The sequence below is a fragment of the Coregonus lavaretus genome (assembly GCF_964263955.1).
Source record: "Coregonus lavaretus genome assembly, chromosome: 27".
NCBI classification, from domain to species: Eukaryota; Metazoa; Chordata; class Actinopteri; order Salmoniformes; family Salmonidae; genus Coregonus; species Coregonus lavaretus.
This window is the reverse complement of record NC_140014.1, coordinates 33,181,806-33,199,349: the sequence shown is the minus strand read 5'-3', so window position 1 is coordinate 33,199,349 and position 17,544 is coordinate 33,181,806. Positions and strand designations below refer to the sequence as shown.

General features: G+C 44.0%; 1 protein-coding gene across 1 annotated transcript in view; it reads right to left on the bottom strand.

Moving 5' to 3' along the window:
• Window positions 1–17,544, bottom strand: part of npas3 (neuronal PAS domain protein 3) — a gene marked incomplete at both ends in the record, with an annotated part of 490,733 nt that overhangs the window by 150,027 nt on the left and 323,162 nt on the right. The window contains one exon of the mRNA XM_084144362.1: window positions 16,686–16,768. Within this exon, the coding sequence (XP_084000488.1) occupies window positions 16,686–16,768 (83 nt within the window). The remainder of the gene's footprint in view (window positions 1–16,685; window positions 16,769–17,544) is intronic.

Genomic DNA, 17,544 nt, shown 5'->3' with positions numbered 1-17,544 from the left:
TCCTTCCTATGACATCTGTATCCCCATCACACCTGTATACCTGACACCTGTATCCCCATCACACCTGTATACCTGACACCTGTATCCCCATCACACCTGTATACCTGACACCTGTATCCCCATCACACCTGCCTTCCTATGACACCTGTATCCCCATCACACCTGTATACCTGACACCTGTATCCCCATCACACCTGTATACCTGACACCTGTATCCCCATCACACCTGTATACCTGACACCTGTATCCCCATCACACCTGCCTTCCTATGACACCTGCACTGTGCATCCACCATCCACCTGCTGACATCTGCATATCAATAACACCTGTGCCTGTCTGCCTTCCATCCCTAACCCGGATCCCATAGACCTCAGAGCACATCTGCACCCAGCCAGGGCCGGGCCTATCACTGTGTCCGCCTGCACCTCAGTGACTACTCTGACACATTGGCCTGTCAGCCTCTCACCTGTCTGTCTGTCTGTCTGTCTGTCTGTCTGTCTGTCTGTCTGTCTGTCTGTCTGCCTGCCTGCCTGCCTGCCTGCCTGCCTGCCTGCCTGTCTGTCTGTCTGTCTGTCTGTCTGTCTGTCTGTCTGTCTGTCTGTCTGTCTGTCTGTCTGTCTGTCTGTCTGTCTGTCTGTCTATCTGCCTATCTGCCTGTCTGTCTGCCTATCTGTCTGCCTGTCTGTCTGTCTGCCCTCCTGTCTGCCTGTCTGTCTGTCTGTCTGTCTGTCTGTCTGTCTGTCTGTCTGTCTGTCTGTCTGTCTGTCTGTCTGTCTGTCTGTCTGTCTGTCTGTCTGTCTGTCTGTCTGTCTGTCTGTCTGTCTGTCTGTCTATCTGCCTATCTGCCTGTCTGTCTGCCTATCTGTCTGCCTGTCTGCCTGTCTGTCTGTCTGCCCTCCTGTCTGCCTGTCTGTCTTTCTGTCAGAGGCCCATCCAGATGCAGCATTGACATGAGCTGCTCATCAAGTGGTGGTTGAGGACAAGCCGGCGAGCTGGGCTGGATTGGGTTCACTGAGTGTGTGCGTGTATGGGGTGTGTGTGTGTGTGTGTGTGTGTGCGTGTGTGAGAGAGAGAATGTAAATTCCCCTACCATTATTTTATGCAAGGTAGTGAACCACAGCGAGAAGGGTTCTGACATGTTTGCTTTCAACAGCACATTAGTAAACAAAAGGATAACTATCAAGTATGGGAGACAGCGGCTTTCAACGAGGAGAGATAAAAACATGGAGTGCTGACCCTTTACACTGCAGAGAGAGAGAAAAACATCAGACCTGCCTTTCTACCAACAGACAGTGCTATACATGGATTTCTGATTTATTTTTATTTTTTTATCACTGATAAATAAATCCATGGTAGATAAAACTCCATGCAAAAAATGTGTGTATGGTTTGTTGACATGGCAATTTGACAAAAATCACAAACTAATCTACTATTATCGTAAACTGATCATGACTAAAACGTTGTTACACAGCTGTGCCATGGCCACCTGCAATTAAACTGAAATGAATGCATATGGCTCAGACCCTGGTGGCCTACGAAAAGATAACAACTGAGTCTTTATATGACAACGTGACAGGTAGCAAGTTGAGACAGTCTGTACTGTGGTCTTAGTTAACATTTGTAGGGCAGGGGATATAATGAATGGTGCTTCTAGGACTGCTACCTCCATTCTTTAGCTTCATAGATAAGCAGTATACATTTGTGGTGGGTGTGACAGAGGCACAGTGGAGTTGCCTGGGCTTGGTGTAATGGCTCACATTCCTAGACTGTCTGGGGGCCAGACTGGAGCACAAAGGCCAGCTTCAGGACTTTCCCAATTAACCTCTGGCTTTATCGCTTCCCAACAAGAGGAACAACGGCCATACGAACCGCGATCAATAGACAGAGAAGCGATAGACAGAGCAGTTTTGCATAATCTGTGGAGAGGAGAGGAGAGGAGAGGAGAGGAGAGGAGAGGAGAGGAGAGGAGAGGAGAGGAGAGGAGAGGAGAGGAGAAGTGAGGAGAGGAGAGGAGAGGAGAGGAGAGGAGAGGAGAGGAGAGGAGAGGAGAGGAGAGGAGAGGAGAGGAGAGGAGAGGAGAGGAGAGGAGAGGAGAGGAGAGGAGAGGAGAGGAGAGGAGAGAAGAGGAGGGGAGGAGAGAAGAGGAGTGGAGGGTAGGGGAGGGGAGATCCTGGATCTGTCTGTGGCACTGGGAGGAGGAGGAGAAAAATGCCTCCATCTACTTTGTCTTTTTCTTACCTCTAAGTAGGCCTACAAACCAAAACTGTTGTCACCAGCCGCTCAACAACAACAGAGCCATAATGCCGATTTTTTTACGAACCACAAATCAACCTGCGATTACAACATGTGACAGCTGCACACAGACGGGCCTCAAACACACAGCCCTGGCTCCTCCTTGATGTTATGCAAATGTAAACAGCTGTCATTTCTAAAGCAGGCGTCTTTCTCTGCTTCCGCCGGTGTGGAGATTGAAGGGGTTTGAGAACGAAGGGCTTTTTGAAACAGAGCCCCATTATCACACAAGTCTGACTCGCTGAAAACAACAAACGCAACAAAGCTAAACAAACAAAGCGCGAGAGAAAACACAACCACAGAAGAGAAGTCAAGATTAAATATTTGTGTGTGTGTGGGACCTTAAGCTGTGTGGCATATTAAGGCGTGTTGGGTGTCCTGTCCCCTTTGCGCTCCACAGGTGCTGACAGAAGCTGGGCGTCTTTCTACTCTTCACAACAGCCTTTCTGTAATTACTAGGCCTTCTGTCTGGCCATCACTACGCTCTGCCTCTCATTCATCTACAAACAACACATGCTGTTGATTCTCTTTAATTTAAAGAGACATCAAACACTGCTTCTTTTAATAACTCCCAACAAAGAGCCATTTTGCATATAGAGTATATGAAACTTTTCTGCAATACGTTTATGCATGTATGCCCTCATGTCCTTAAAAGAAGTGAGAGTGCTACTAACCGCAAGAAATGATGATCACTGTTTCAAAAGAGAGTCAATTCTTCACATTCCGTCACACACTATTTAGAAGCCCGGAACAGACAACAGAGCAGACAACAAGAAAGACAGATCTGTTTCATCCCAGTAGGGATGAAGGCATGGTGTGATGACTCATTCAGAGGCAAGGTGAGTCTCTGACTGAACAGAGAGCATTGAGGGGGAAGGGGGAGGGGGAGGGGGAGTCTGGGGTCCTGAGGGCGGTAAAGGTCAGGGCAGAAGGCTGCCCCCTTCACTTGCCTGACGATAAACATTCACTGTCTGAGGCTCTTGAGGTAAACTACTGTCTAATTAAACTAGCATCTCTATGCAGCAATAAAGATCAGAGAGAGAGAGACAGAGAGAAAGAGAGAGACAGAGAGACAGAGCGAGAGACAGAGCGAGAGACAGAGCAAGAGAGAGAGAGAGAGAGAGAGAGAGGCATTCACCCACCCTCTACCCCCTACTCTGTCCCACCCACACCAGACATCTGTCCTTCATAGGCAGCTGAGTCCTTTTATCCTGCTTTATCAAAGTAACCAATATTTAAATAATTGTTCTAATGCAAAACTATTACAGGTCAGTGATATAAATGCTATTATTTAGTGTGGCGAGAGCTTTCTTGCACCCACCACCTCAGTCGATCTGCCAGAAGACGTCCCCCATTGCTGTTAATGACCTATTGGTGCTGTTGCATCCAATCCAGAATCCAGCTCACTGACTGGAGAGATGACAACACACAGTGGGAGACAACAAAACGGTCAACACACTGAGCGTTGTCATTTCCCCCGCTATACTCCTCTTCCCTCCTCCTCTCTTCCTCCTCTCTCCTCCTCTCTCCTCCTCCTCCTCCTCCCTCCTCTCTCCTCTCCTCTCCCCTCCTCCTCTCTCTTCCTCCTCTCTCCTCCTCCTCTCTCCTCCTCCTCCTCCCTCCTCTCCTCTCTCCTCCTCCTCTCTCCTCCTCCTCCTCCTCCCTCCTCTCTCCTCCTCCTCTCTCCTCCTCCTCTCCCCTCCTCCTCTCTCCTCCTCCTCCCTCCTCTTCCCTCATCCTCTCTCCTCCTCCTCTCCTCTCCTCTTCCCTCATCCTCTCTCCTCCTCCTCTCTCCTCTCCTCTACCCTCTTCCTGTCTCCTCTCCCTTCCTCCTCTCTCCTCCTCCTCCTCCTCCCTCCTCTACCCTCCTCCTCTCTCCTCTCCTCTCTCCTCCTCCTCTCTCCTCCTCCTCCCTCCTCTACCCTCCTCCTCTCTCCTCTCCTCTCTCCTCTCCTCTCTCCTCTCCTCTCCTCCTCTCTCCTCCCTCCTCCTCTTCCCTCATCCTCTCTCCTCTCCTCTCTCATCTCCTCTCCTCTCCCCTCCTCCTCTCTCCTCCTCCTCCTCATTTTACATTTACATTTTAGTCATTTAGCAGACGCTCTTATCCAGAGCGACTTACAGTTAGTGAGTGCATACATTATTATTATTATTTTTATTTTTATTTTTTCATACTGGCCCCCCGTGGGAATCTAACCCACAACCCTGGCGTTGCAAACGCCATGCTCTACCAACTGAGCTACATCCCTACCGGCCATTCCCTCCCCTACCCTGGACGACGCTGAGCCAATTGTGCGCCGCCCCATGTGTCTCCTCCTCCTCCCTCCTCTCCCCTCCTCCTCTCTCCTCCTCCTCCTCCTCCCTCCTCTACCCTCCTCCTCTCTCCTCCTCCTCTCTCCTCTCATCTACCCTCCTCCTATCTCCTCTCGTCTCCTCTCCTCCATGGCTGCTGCTGGCCTCTCTCCAGCCAGGGAGAGGAGGAGCCATTACAGGACCCACAACGCCACAGAGAAAGAGAGAAGACTGTGGACAGTGATGGACCAGGGTCCCACGGAGACAAACACAGAGCCTCGCTCACTGAGACCCCCAAACACACACCGTTCAGTCTTCCTGCTACAGCTACACACACACCTTAACACACACACACACCTTCACACACCTTAACGCACACACACACACACACACCTTAACGCACACACACACATTAACACACACCTTAACACACACACACACCTTAACACACAGGGCTCCCTCTTGTCTACATCTAAAAACATACACCTTAACACACAGGGCTCCCTCTTGTCTACATCTAAAAACATACACCTTAACATACAGGGCTCCCTCTTGTCTACATCTAAAAACATACACCTTAACATACAGGGCTCCCTCTTGTCTACATCTAAAAACATACACCTTAACATACAGGGCTCCCTCTTGTCTACATCTAAAAACATACACCTTAACATACAGGGCTCCCTCTTGTCTACATCTAAAAACCTTAACACAGCCTTCTATAGCTACACACACATCTTCCATCAACGAGCTCAAGCTCTACCCTCACTGATTAGTCCCTGTGAGTCTGTCTGTCTTTTTTGGCAGCATGACTATGGAGCTACTGTAGCTCACTACCTTGGGGAATAGTTCCCATTTGTTACCAGAGAGAAAAACGACATTTAAAAGAAAAGCCACGGCAGCAAAGGCACCCAAAAACCTGTCTCCTCTGCAACGTCTGAGATGGGGGTAGAGGGGACGGACGAAAAAAGCGAAGGGCTTCCTTCCGCCATGAAGACAGGGGCAGCTGCCAACCTCCGCTGATCTCCGCATATTACAAAAAAAATTTTTTTGTGCTAACAAGCATTGTTCAATAACACTCTATGTGGCAACCTGTGGATCATTTGTCATTGCTTTGACACAAAATGCATCTTTCAAATTACATAAATACTTGTCTCACAAAATCACATTTACCAACAAAACTCTATGTATCTACAGACCATTTTGCAAACGTTAAGATACCCTTATCAAAAAGTTCAAAAGCTCCTGAAAATTGAATTAGACTTACATTGCTACAGTAAAAGCAAAATAGAAATTCTAAAATAAAATACAATAATAATAATAATTCTTAATTATTCACAGCTGATTTTCATTCTACATTAAGTAACTGAAGACCTACCCAGGTGTTTTCCATGTTTATGTCATTACCATCTCTACAAAAGGGAACATCTTTGGAATATATTTTACATAAACATGGACCCAGCTAGAGATCGTGTAGTGGTTTACAGAGGTGGAAGAGTTGCCGGGAGAGGCAGAGGATTACGTATCCGTGGTGGAAGACGACTGAGGGGAAGACCCAGAGTTGTAGTGTCAGATGAGATTAGGGCTACAATCATTAATCATGTTGTCAATCATGGTCTATCAATGAGAGACGCTGGTCTCAGAGTGCAGCCAAATTTGCAACGCTCAACTGTGTCATCTATTATAAGAACCTTCCAGCAAACTAACAGGTAAGATATGCATTCTGCATGGGCATTTAACTGTACTGAATATTACTGTAGAGTAGTAAATCAAGCAAAAGCTCTCTGAACCACTTGTGTGTCATTTTATTTCTGTTTTAGGACCCAACGGTTACCAAATGGAGGGGGGAGAGGTAGGATTTTCTCTGCTCAGCAGGAAGCTGTAATTGTTGACATGGTCATTAGCAACAATGCCATAAAACTCAGAGAAATTCAAGAGAGAGTGTTGGCAGACAATAATACATTTCAAAATGTTGAAAGTGTAAGCACGACAACCATTGCTAGAGTCTTGACAAAGCATCATATCAGCATGAAGCAGGTGTACACTGTTACCTTTGAGAGGAACTCTGATCGTGTCAAGGAACTCCGGTACCAATACGTCCAGGTAAGATGTCTATATCCTGTAATACAGTACTGTTTTTACTGTAAACAAAACCCACCAGAGCACTGCACACTCAGCAGTGATTTCAGTTACAGTATACTGTAATGTAAACTACTGTTACAGAATAACTGTTATGTTGCCCTGTGGATTTACAATATTTTAGAGTGTCATGGAGCCAGGCCAACACCCCACATGTTCGTCTTTGTGGATGAGGCTGGTTTTAACATGGCCAAAACACGCCGACTTGGAAGGAATGTGATTGGGAAAAGAGCAACAGTGAATGTCCCGGGCCAGAGGGGTGCCAACATCACAATGTGTGCCGCAATATCCTCTGAAGGACTGCTGTTACATAAACCACTAATTGGGCCATACAACACAGAGCGCCTCATTTCATTCATGGATGACCTCTATGGAAGGCTTTTGCCAGGTGAAGAAAGAGGGCAAGTCAGAAGAAATATGGAAACCTGGGTGATTGTATGGGACAATGTGGCATTTCACCACTCCAATGCAGTCCCAGTGGTTTGCAGCCCATCCCGGGATGGTGTAATTCTTCCTCCCCCCTTACTCTCCCTTCCTCAACCCCATAGAATAATTATTTTCCTCATGGAGGTGGAAAGTTTATGACCACCATCCACATGATCAAATGTCACTCTTGGATGCAATGAATGCAGGATGCCTGGATATCTCTGCAGAAGATTGCCAGGGATGGATCAGGCATGCAAAGAGATTATTTCCCAGGTGTATTGCACGAGAGGCAATACGGTGTGATGTGGATGAGAACTTGTGGCCCAATGCAGCAGACAGGGTTGACTAGCATTGTTATAAACTCAGCAAAAAAAGAAACTTTTTCAGGACCGTCTTTCAAAAATAATTAGTAAAAATCCAAATAACTTCACAGATCTTCATTGTAAATGGTTTAAACACTGTTTCCCATGCTTGTTCAATGAACCATAAACAATTAATGAACATGCACCTGTGGAATGGTCGTTAAGACACTAACAACTTACAGACGGTAGGCAATTAAGGTCACAGTTATGAAAACTTAGGACACTAAAGAGGCCTTTCTACTGACTCTGAAAAACACCAAAAGAAAGATGCCCAGGGTCCCTGCTCATCTGCGTGAACGTGCCTTAGGCATGCTGCAAGGAGGTATGAGGACTGCAGATGTGGCCAGGGCAATAAATTGCAATGTCTGTACTGTGAGACGCCTAAGACAGCGCTACAGGGAGACAGGACGGACAGCTGATCGTCCTCGCAGTGGACACCTGCACAGGATCGGTACATCCGAACATCACACCTGCGGGACAGGTACAGGATGGCAACAACAACTGTCCGAGTTACACCAGGAACGCACAATCCCTCCATCAGTGCTCAGACTGTCCGCAACAGTCTGAGAGAGGCTGGACTGAGGGCTTGTAGGCCTGTTGTAAGGCAGGTCCTCACCAGATTTCACCGGCAACAACGTCGCCTATGGGCACAAACCCACCGTCGCTGGACCAGACAGGACTGGCAAAAAGTGCTCTTCACTGACGAGTCGCAGTTTTGTCTCACCAGGTGTGATGGTCGGATTCACGTTTATCGTCAAAGGAATGAGCATTACACCGAGGCCTGTACTCTGGAGCGGGATCTCTTTGCATGCTGATTTGGAGGTGGAGGGTCCGTCATGGTCTTGGGCGGTGTGTCACAGCATCATCAGACTCAGCTTGTCATTGCAGGCAATCTCAATGCTGTGTGTTACAGGGAAGACATCCTCCTCCCTCATGTGGTACCCTTCCTGCAGGCTCATCCTGACATGACCCTCCAGCATGACAATGCCACCAGCCATACTGCTTGTTCTGTGCGTGATTTTCTGCAAGACAGGAATGTCAGTGTTCTGCCATGGCCAGCGAAGAGCCCGGATCTCAATCCTATTGAGCACATCTGGGACCTGTTGGATCGGAGGGTGAGGGCTAGGGCTATTCCCCCCAGAAATGTCCGGGAACTTGCAGGTGCCTTGGTAGAAGAGTGGGGTAACATCTCACAGCAAGAACTGGCAAATCTGGTGCAGTCCATGAGGAGGAGATGCACTGCAGTACTTAATGCAGCTGGTGGCCACACCAGATACTGACTGTTACTTTTGATTTTGACCCCCCTTTGTTCAGGGACACATTATTCAATTTCTGTTAGTCACATGTCTGTGGAACTTGTTCAGTTTATGTCTCAGTTGTTGAATCTTGTTATGTTCATACAAATATTTACAAATGTTAAGTTTGCTGAAAATAATCGCAGTTGAAAGTGAGAGGACGTTTCTTTTTTTACTGAGTTTATATCTGTTTCATTTGGATAATATGCTATGCATATTCATAGTGTGTATACACTTTTTGTTTGTTTAACAGTACTGGAATTATTTCTTTTTGTGTATTTTGGAATTACTCTGCAAAAAGCAAAATACAGTAATTTGCAAAAATACAGTAAATTGTATTGAAGCATATTGCGGCCTTTCTGGTTTATTTCATTTTTTTTTCTTTTTTTGGGGGGGAGGGCTTAATATTGCAGATAGATTGTAACTTCCATCAATGTAATTGTCTGCATCACTTCCAATCCCCCATGTTTTTTATATACAGTGGGGAGAACAAGTATTTGATACACTTTTGATACACCGATTTTGCAGGTTTTCCTACTTACAAAGCATGTAGAGGTCTGTAATTTTTATCATAGGTACACTTCAACTGTGAGAGACAAAAATCCAGAAAATCACATTGTATGATTTTTAAGTAATTCATTTGCATTTTATTGCATGACATAAGTATTTGATACATCAGAAAAGCAGAACTTAATTTTTGGTACAGAAACCTTTGTTTGCAATTACAGAGATCATACGTTTCCTGTGGGTCTTGACCAGGTTTGCACACACTGCAGCAGGGATTTTGGCCCACTCCTCCATACAGACCTTCTCTAGATCCTTCAGGTTTCGGGGCTGTCGCTGGGCAATACGGACTTTCAGCTCCCTCCAAAGATTTTCTATTGGGTTCAGGTCTGGAGACTGGCTATGCACTCCAGGACCTTGAGATGCTTCTTACGGAGCCACTCCTTAGTTGCCCTGGCTGTGTGTTTCGGGTCGTTGTCATGCTGGAAGACCCAGCCACGACCCATCTTCAATGCTCTTACTGAGGGAAGGAGGTTGTTGGCCAAGATCTTGCGATACATGGCCCAATCCATCCTCCCCTCAATACGGTGCAGTCGTCCTGTCCCCTATGCAGAAAAGCATCCCCAAAGAATGATGTTTCCACCTCCATGCTTCACGGTTGGGATGGTGTTCTTGGGGTTGTACTCATCCTTCTTCTTCCTCCAAACACGGCGAGTGGAGTTTAGACCAAAAAGCTCTATTTTTGTCTCATCAGACCACATGACCTTCTCCCATTCCTCCTCTGGATCATCCAGATGGTCATTGGCAAACTTCAGACGGGCCTGGACATGCGCTGGCTTGAGCAGGGGGACCTTGCGTGCGCTGCAGGATTTTAATCCATGACGGCGTAGTGTGTTACTAATGGTTTTCTTTGAGACTGTGGTCCCAGCTCTCTTCAGGTCATTGACCAGGTCCTGCCGTGTAGTTCTGGGCTGATCCCTCACCTTCCTCATGATCATTGATGCCACACGAGGTGAGATCTTGCATGGAGCCCCAGACCGAAGGTGATTGACCGTCATCTTGAACTTCTTCCATTTTCTAATAATTGCGCCAACAGTTGTTGCCTTCTCACCAAGCTGCTTGCCTATTGTCCTGTAGCCCATTCCAGCCTTGTGCAGGTCTACAATTTTATCACTGATGTCCTTACACAGCTCTCTGGTCTTGGCCATTGTGGAGAGGTTGGAGTCTGTTTGATTGAGTGTGTGGACAGGTGTCTTTTATACAGGTAACGTGTTCAAACAGGTGCAGTTAATACAGGTAATGAGTGGAGAACAGGAGGGCTTCTTAAAGGAAAAACTAACAGGTCTGTGAGAGCCGGAATTCTTACTGGTTGGTAGGTGATCAAATACTTATGTCATGCAATAAAATGCAAATTAATTACTTAAAAATCATACAATGTGATTTTCTGTATTTTTGTTTTAGATTCCGTCTCTCACAGTTTAAGTGTACCTATGATAAAAATTACAAACCTCTACATGCTTTGTAAGTAGGAAAACCTGCAAAATCGGCAGTGTATGAAATACTTCAACCCTGCCATCCTTTCCCTACTTGGGGTAAATTAGTGAACAACAATGCTTAGGCCTCTACTTCCAGCTTATACTTACTATCTACATTTTATGGACACAGTCAATTTTACAATAATTCTATTTTATTTGTTTTTGCTCCTGAACTTCTTCTACTCTCAACCTCTCCGATCATTTTCATGATGTCCATCCGGTTTGCTTCTATATGCCATATCTTTCTAACTGTGCTCTTTCCCAAAAGCTCCCAACATACAACCTATATACTTATTATGGACACAGCATGCTTACATTATTAGTTATCTTGTTATTATTTGTTATTAGTCCCATCCTTCAACTCCATTCAACACCTCCCATCTATCTTTTAACACCATCCATATAAGATTTCTATTTGCCATATATATTTCAACTGCACTGTGATGTTTTACAAAAGTTCTGAACCTTTCTATTCTCATTGCTTCTACAGATTGTGAATTAAAAATAAACATTTTTGCTAAAAGTATTATTATATTATTGATCGATTGACTATGACTTTTCAGATCACCCAGTAATGCTATCTGCAAGGTTAGCTCCAGGTAAATATTGCAATCCTTTAGCCATTCCTGGACCTGTGTCCAAAAACAAGCTACAAATGGACAGAACCAAAACAAATTATCTAATGATTCTGTCTCTTCACAGCAAAATCTGCAGAGCTGGGAAGATTGTATCCCCCATATAAATAACATTCTATTGGTAGCAAGAATTTTATATAATAATTTTAATTGAAAGATCCACATTTTTTAATCCGGTGTCGTTTTGCGTGTCAGTTCATAAACACTATGCCATGGGAGCGGTACGTCAAAAATCTCTTCCCAACTATTTTGCAATCTATATGGGACGGCTGTCAATCCTTTGGTCCTTAAATGAAACTGATATACTTTTTTATTTATCACAGTTTTCCTTAACCAATTATGTTCTTTAATGCATGGCCGACAGACAAGTTCCTTACTTTCTCCCCCTTCCACTTTCCTCTTCCATTTTTGCGGTAAGGCTGCAATTATTTGGTTGTAATTTTGGGTAGAGCAGACATTTCCATATGTTTTTGTTAGCTGCATGTGCGACATAACTCCACCAACTCCATCTGGTTTATTTCTTTATATATCTTGCAGGAAATTCTATACAGTACAGGTTTGCCACCCTTCTTTTGTAAAAATGACTGTTGGTTCATCTAAACAAAGATGATATTAAAGACAATTTTTTTTACAAATTTTCAAGTGGTAGCTGTTTTTTGAGTTTTGTAGGTCATGATACTATGAATGACAAAGTGTGCATGTCGTGAGAGACTGTTAGCTTTCATTTGGTAGAAAGATTTTGCTTTTGAGGATGTGCATTGCCAAGTTGCATGTTGTTTTGATAACAGTATTTAGAGTTTTGCACATGTATCTGCAGTATTGAACAATGCTTGTTAGCAATCGAAAAAAACTGTAAATCAGTGAAATGATTATCTGGTTTGACAAAACTCGTAAGTAAACGTATTCAATGTATTTGGGCCTGAAAAGAAAAAGGCCACAGAAGGCTTGTTTGAATGCAGCCCCGTTCCCAGGTCAACCGGTTCAGTCAGTCAAAGAAGCGTGCAGCACAAAGCAGCCATGATAGCGGCTAGCTGGGGACCAGGACACAATGAGAGGGAACTGCCCGAGCTCCCCAGAGCTCTTAACCCTGACCCATTCTCTCACACACAGGGCAGGATTAATCCTGTGTCACATGACAGGTCCATACAGGAGACAGTCACTGGGCCGGGGGATATTTACTCTGTCATATTAAACAGCAACCCAACCTAGCCCAGTGCTGCTAGGGCTCTCACTGTTCCTACTGCTCTGACGGCTCTCAGGCATGCCTCCCGGTAATAGACGTGTAGGGCACAGGTGCACTTCTCAAACAGACAAATGGGTTATAGCTGAATATATTTGACTTAGCATTGTAATAACTGTTGTCATATACGTTTATATTACTATGTAGACTGTGTAAGTAAATACATGCTGAAACAGGGCTGTAAAAAAAATAAGTGTTACCATTTTATTCATTTCTTAAATAAACTGATTATACATTCTATATGTGTTTGAACAGTTTCGACTGTTGTCATTGCAAAATTGTCATTGCAATATTTTGGAGTTAGGTAGAATTGTAAGGGAGAAAAGGTAAAAGGTACCGCTAGTGCTTCTTATTGACTTGGGCTTTTGATTAGGCAGCACCATAGTCACTCAGAGTAATGAGCACTGGTTAAGCCCTGAGCGGCCAGGCAGGCAGGTAGTGTAGAGCACAGAGGAGCTCATCAAGCCATCCTCTTTATTAAGCACTATCAAACCCAGTCTAATCTGTCTAAAATTAGCCGCTGTGTTCAACAAGTAATGACTGCCTTGCATTCATTATTAGTTCATTTTCTCCAAATCAATCACCGGCCGTGCATGCTTTTTAAAATGTCATCCTAAAACTTTTCACAATCAATTAAGCTGAAGATTAATGGGGACAATTTGCCAGGAACAAGTCCTTCCTTGAAAAGGCCACGCCTCGACAGACTTCCAAAATGCTATTGATGTTAATTATATATTTCCGCTTTCTTGTCAGACACTTAACCTGTCACAGGGAAAGTATTCGCTTATTGTGAGAGGGGGCTACCGCCGTGACGCCACGTCACAATAACGTGGACAACCCAGTCCAGTGACGTTTTGAAACGAAGGCTAGTCAGTGGGTGACCGTTGTGAGTTTCAATTCAATTCAATACAACTTTATTCATACCCTCAGATGCAATAAAAAAAAATGCATAGCCAGATTACAAATATCAACATCCTACCTATACAGTATCACAGACATCAGTTGCTGTTTCTGTTATTTAAATCGACTTTTAAATCAAGGTTGTTCTCTGCATTTATTTACCATATGGGAAACATCTTCCTCCCTCCTCCTACTTTCAAACCCACTAAACCTGGGGATCTGAGGTAAACACAGGAAGACGTCACTTTCAATTCAACCCATGTTTAATAGGGAACAGACCTGCTGCATATGGCTGTTACTGTTGTTCTCAGGGGACTACAAGAGATAGTATTTCTGCTACAACCTCTTTTTATTTGTGTTCACATCATGCATGAGAACCCAATATTCACTCTATGAGGCTGGGAGGGAGCAACACACTGGAAGACGGGATAAGACACGTGACCTGAAGGATTTTATTTTATATACAGTATATTTTATCAGTAAACTTAAGTAATAGAATGAGCTACTGCATTTTCTGTGTGCCTTTTTGAATAAAATGCATCGAATAACATGATATGGATATTGTGGCAATCCAGGTTAAAATGTAGATGAAAAGAAAAACAAAGATAGCTAGATGATCTACAACTGTCAGCATGGTTACCAGCTTACACTTTCATATCAGCTGTACAGTCGTGGTCAAAAGTTTTGAGAATGACACAAATATTAATTTTCACAAAGTCTGCTGCCTCAGTTTTTATGATGGCAATTAGCATATACTCCAGAATGTTATGAAGAGTGATCAGATGAATTGCAATTAATTGTAAAGTCCCTCTTTGGCATGAAAATGAACTTAATCCCCAAAAAAACATTTCCACTGCATTTCAGCCCTGCCACAAAAGGACCAGCTGACATCATGTCAATGATTCTGTCGTTAACACAGGTGAGAGTGTTGACGAGGACAAGGCTGGAGATCACTCTGTCATGCTGATTGAGTTAGAATAACAGACTGGAAGCTTTAAAAGGAGGGTGGTGCTTGAAATCATTGTTCTTCCTCTGTTAACCATGGTTACCTGCAAGGAAACACGTGCCGTCATCATTGCTTTGCACAAAAAGGGCTTCACAGGCAAGGATATTGCTGTTAGTAAGATTGCACTTAAAACAACCATTTATCGGATCATCAAGAACTTCAAGGAGAGAGGTTCAATTGTTGTGAAGAAGGCTTCAGAGCGCCCAAGAAAGTCCAGCAAGCGCCAGGACCGTCTCCTAAAGTTGATTCAGCTGCGGGATCGGGGCACCACCAGTGCAGAGCTTGCTCAGGAATGGCAGCAGGCAGGTGTGAGTGCATCTGCACGCACAGTGAGGCAAAGACTTTTGGAGGATGGCCTGGTGTCAAGAAGGGCAGCGAGGAAGCCACTTCTCTCCAGGAAAAACATCAGGGACAGACTGATATTCTGCAAAAGGTACAGGGATTGGACTGCTGAGGACTGGGGTAAAGTCATTTTCTCTGATGAATCCCCTTTCCGATTGTTTGGGGAATCCGGAAAAAAGCTGTGTCATGCCAACAGTAAAGCATCCTGATACCATTCATGTGTGGGGTTGCTTCTCAGCCAAGGGAGTGGGCTCACTCACAATTTTGCCGAAGAACACAGCCATGAATAAAGAATGGCACCAAAACATCCTCCGAGAGCAACTTCTCCCAACCATCCAAGAACAGTTTGGTGACGAACAATGTCTTTTCCAGCATGATGGAGCACCTTGCCATAAGGCAGAAGTGATAACTAAGTGGCTCGGGGAACAAAACATCGACATTTTGGGTCCATGGCCAGGAAACTCCCCAGACCTTTAATCCCATTGAGAACTTGTGGTCAATCCTCAAGAGGTGGGTGGACAAACAAAAACCCACAAATTCTGACAAACTCCAAGCATTGATTATGCAAGAATGGGCTGCCATCAGTCAGGATGTGGCAACAGAAGTTAATTGACAGCATGCCAAGGCGGATTGCAGAGGTCTTGAAAAAGAAGGGTCAACACTGCAAATATTGACTCTTTGCATAAACTTAATGTAATTGTCAATAAAAGCCTTTGACACTTATGGAATGCTTGTAATTATACTTCAGTATACCATAGTAACTAAATATCTGAAAACACTGAAGCAGCAAACTTTGTGAAGACCAATACTTTCTCAAAACTTTTGACCACGACTGTAGTATCAAATTATGTTTCTTGCTTTACTGATTCAAAGCAACCCTTTGGGCTTATGTACAGAGATAAGCAGCACTATGTTAAAGATTAAAAAGATACATACAAAATACCCTCAGGACTAACAGGGTTAACCATGATCATAGTTTCATCATTCAATTTAATAACTAAACTGTACTGTAATAAAAATCTATTTATACATTACATCAAATAAGGTATAGGCCTAGATTACATAAGAAACTAGAATATTAATATATAATTACTGAGTATTAAGTATAGTATAAGTATTAAGGATGGATTTTCCAAATGTATAATTCTTATGGATGAAACATTTCTGTATGCTACAAAAGATTGTATGTTCAAGAAATGCTAAAAGGTCTAAACTTTGATCCGGTGTGGCTCAGTTGGCGCCAGCAATGCCAAGGTTGTTGGTTCAATTCCCAGATGGATCACATACACATACTATAAATGGACTGTTTTCACTCACTGTACTGTACGTCGCTTTGGATAAAAGCATTTCCTTAGTGTCAATTTATTTTAATAATTCTGTTGGTGCATGAAGAAAATAAAGATATCAACAGATGTCAGTAATAACCCATGTGAATAGTCTGGGGAGTTGAGTTACTGTACTGTTAGGGTTGCAAAATTCCGGTAACTTTTCTAAAGTCCCTGGCTTTCCAAAAATCCCAATTGGAAAATTCCTGGAAACAGGAGGTAATAAGCAGAACATCTGGGATGTTTCTGGATGTTTCTGGAAACTCTTGGAATTTGGCGGGAAATCAACAGAATTGTGCAACCCTAGTAACTGTACAATAGAGTTAATACCAGGGCTGTTAGATGGGGTGATAGTGCCTGTGGGACAGGACTGTTGTGCTCTCATCTCATCCTACCTGCAATATGTGGCTCCCGAGGTTTGGCTCGAAGATCTCTGAGGCTACCGCACTGGGAGTCCTCCTTCGCTGATCTCCTATAGCTGCACACACACAACAGAACAGAACAGACAGAGCCACAGTGAGACAGACAGAATGGGTAGGCGTGAGACACACACACTAACAAACATGCACACACACACACATACTAGGGCTGCACAATTAATTGAATTCACGTCGAAATCACAATATTGACATGTGCAATATCCATATCGCAAGAGATCCATATCGCATGCAATATTTTGAAATGCATCTAAACCGCATGAAACATCAGTTTTTATAGTTCGCTCCGTTTTTATCTCCTCTTGTGGCTGCTTCCTGTCACTTAAGCTGCGCAGTTCCTCGTCCTTGCTGTTGGATTCACTATAAGTTTCCATGCTGTTCAAATGCAGTCAACCGATTGTTCCAAACAAGAACGATGCTGCTTTCCACTTAATAGAAGTCATTCTATGTCTATGATTAATACAGTTCACCCAAGTGTTTTGATCTATATCGAAATTGCAATATTTGGTAATTTTTATTTTCAAATAACACATTTCAGCCCATATCGCGCAGCCCTATCACACACACACTGGGCGTAACACACACACAGGGTGGGTGGAGGTAAGACTGACTGGGTTTGTATGCACATACATCACAGTGTAATACATAAAGGTAGCTATAGAGATAAGCAATAGATACAGTATATAACTGCAGTTGCATGTAAACACACACAACACAAGTACACACGCAAATACGTTGTGAAAAATGTTGCTAGGGTAGTGAGAACCAATAGTAAACAGCTAAACAGCTGTAATGATAAAACAGCTGACATCATTGA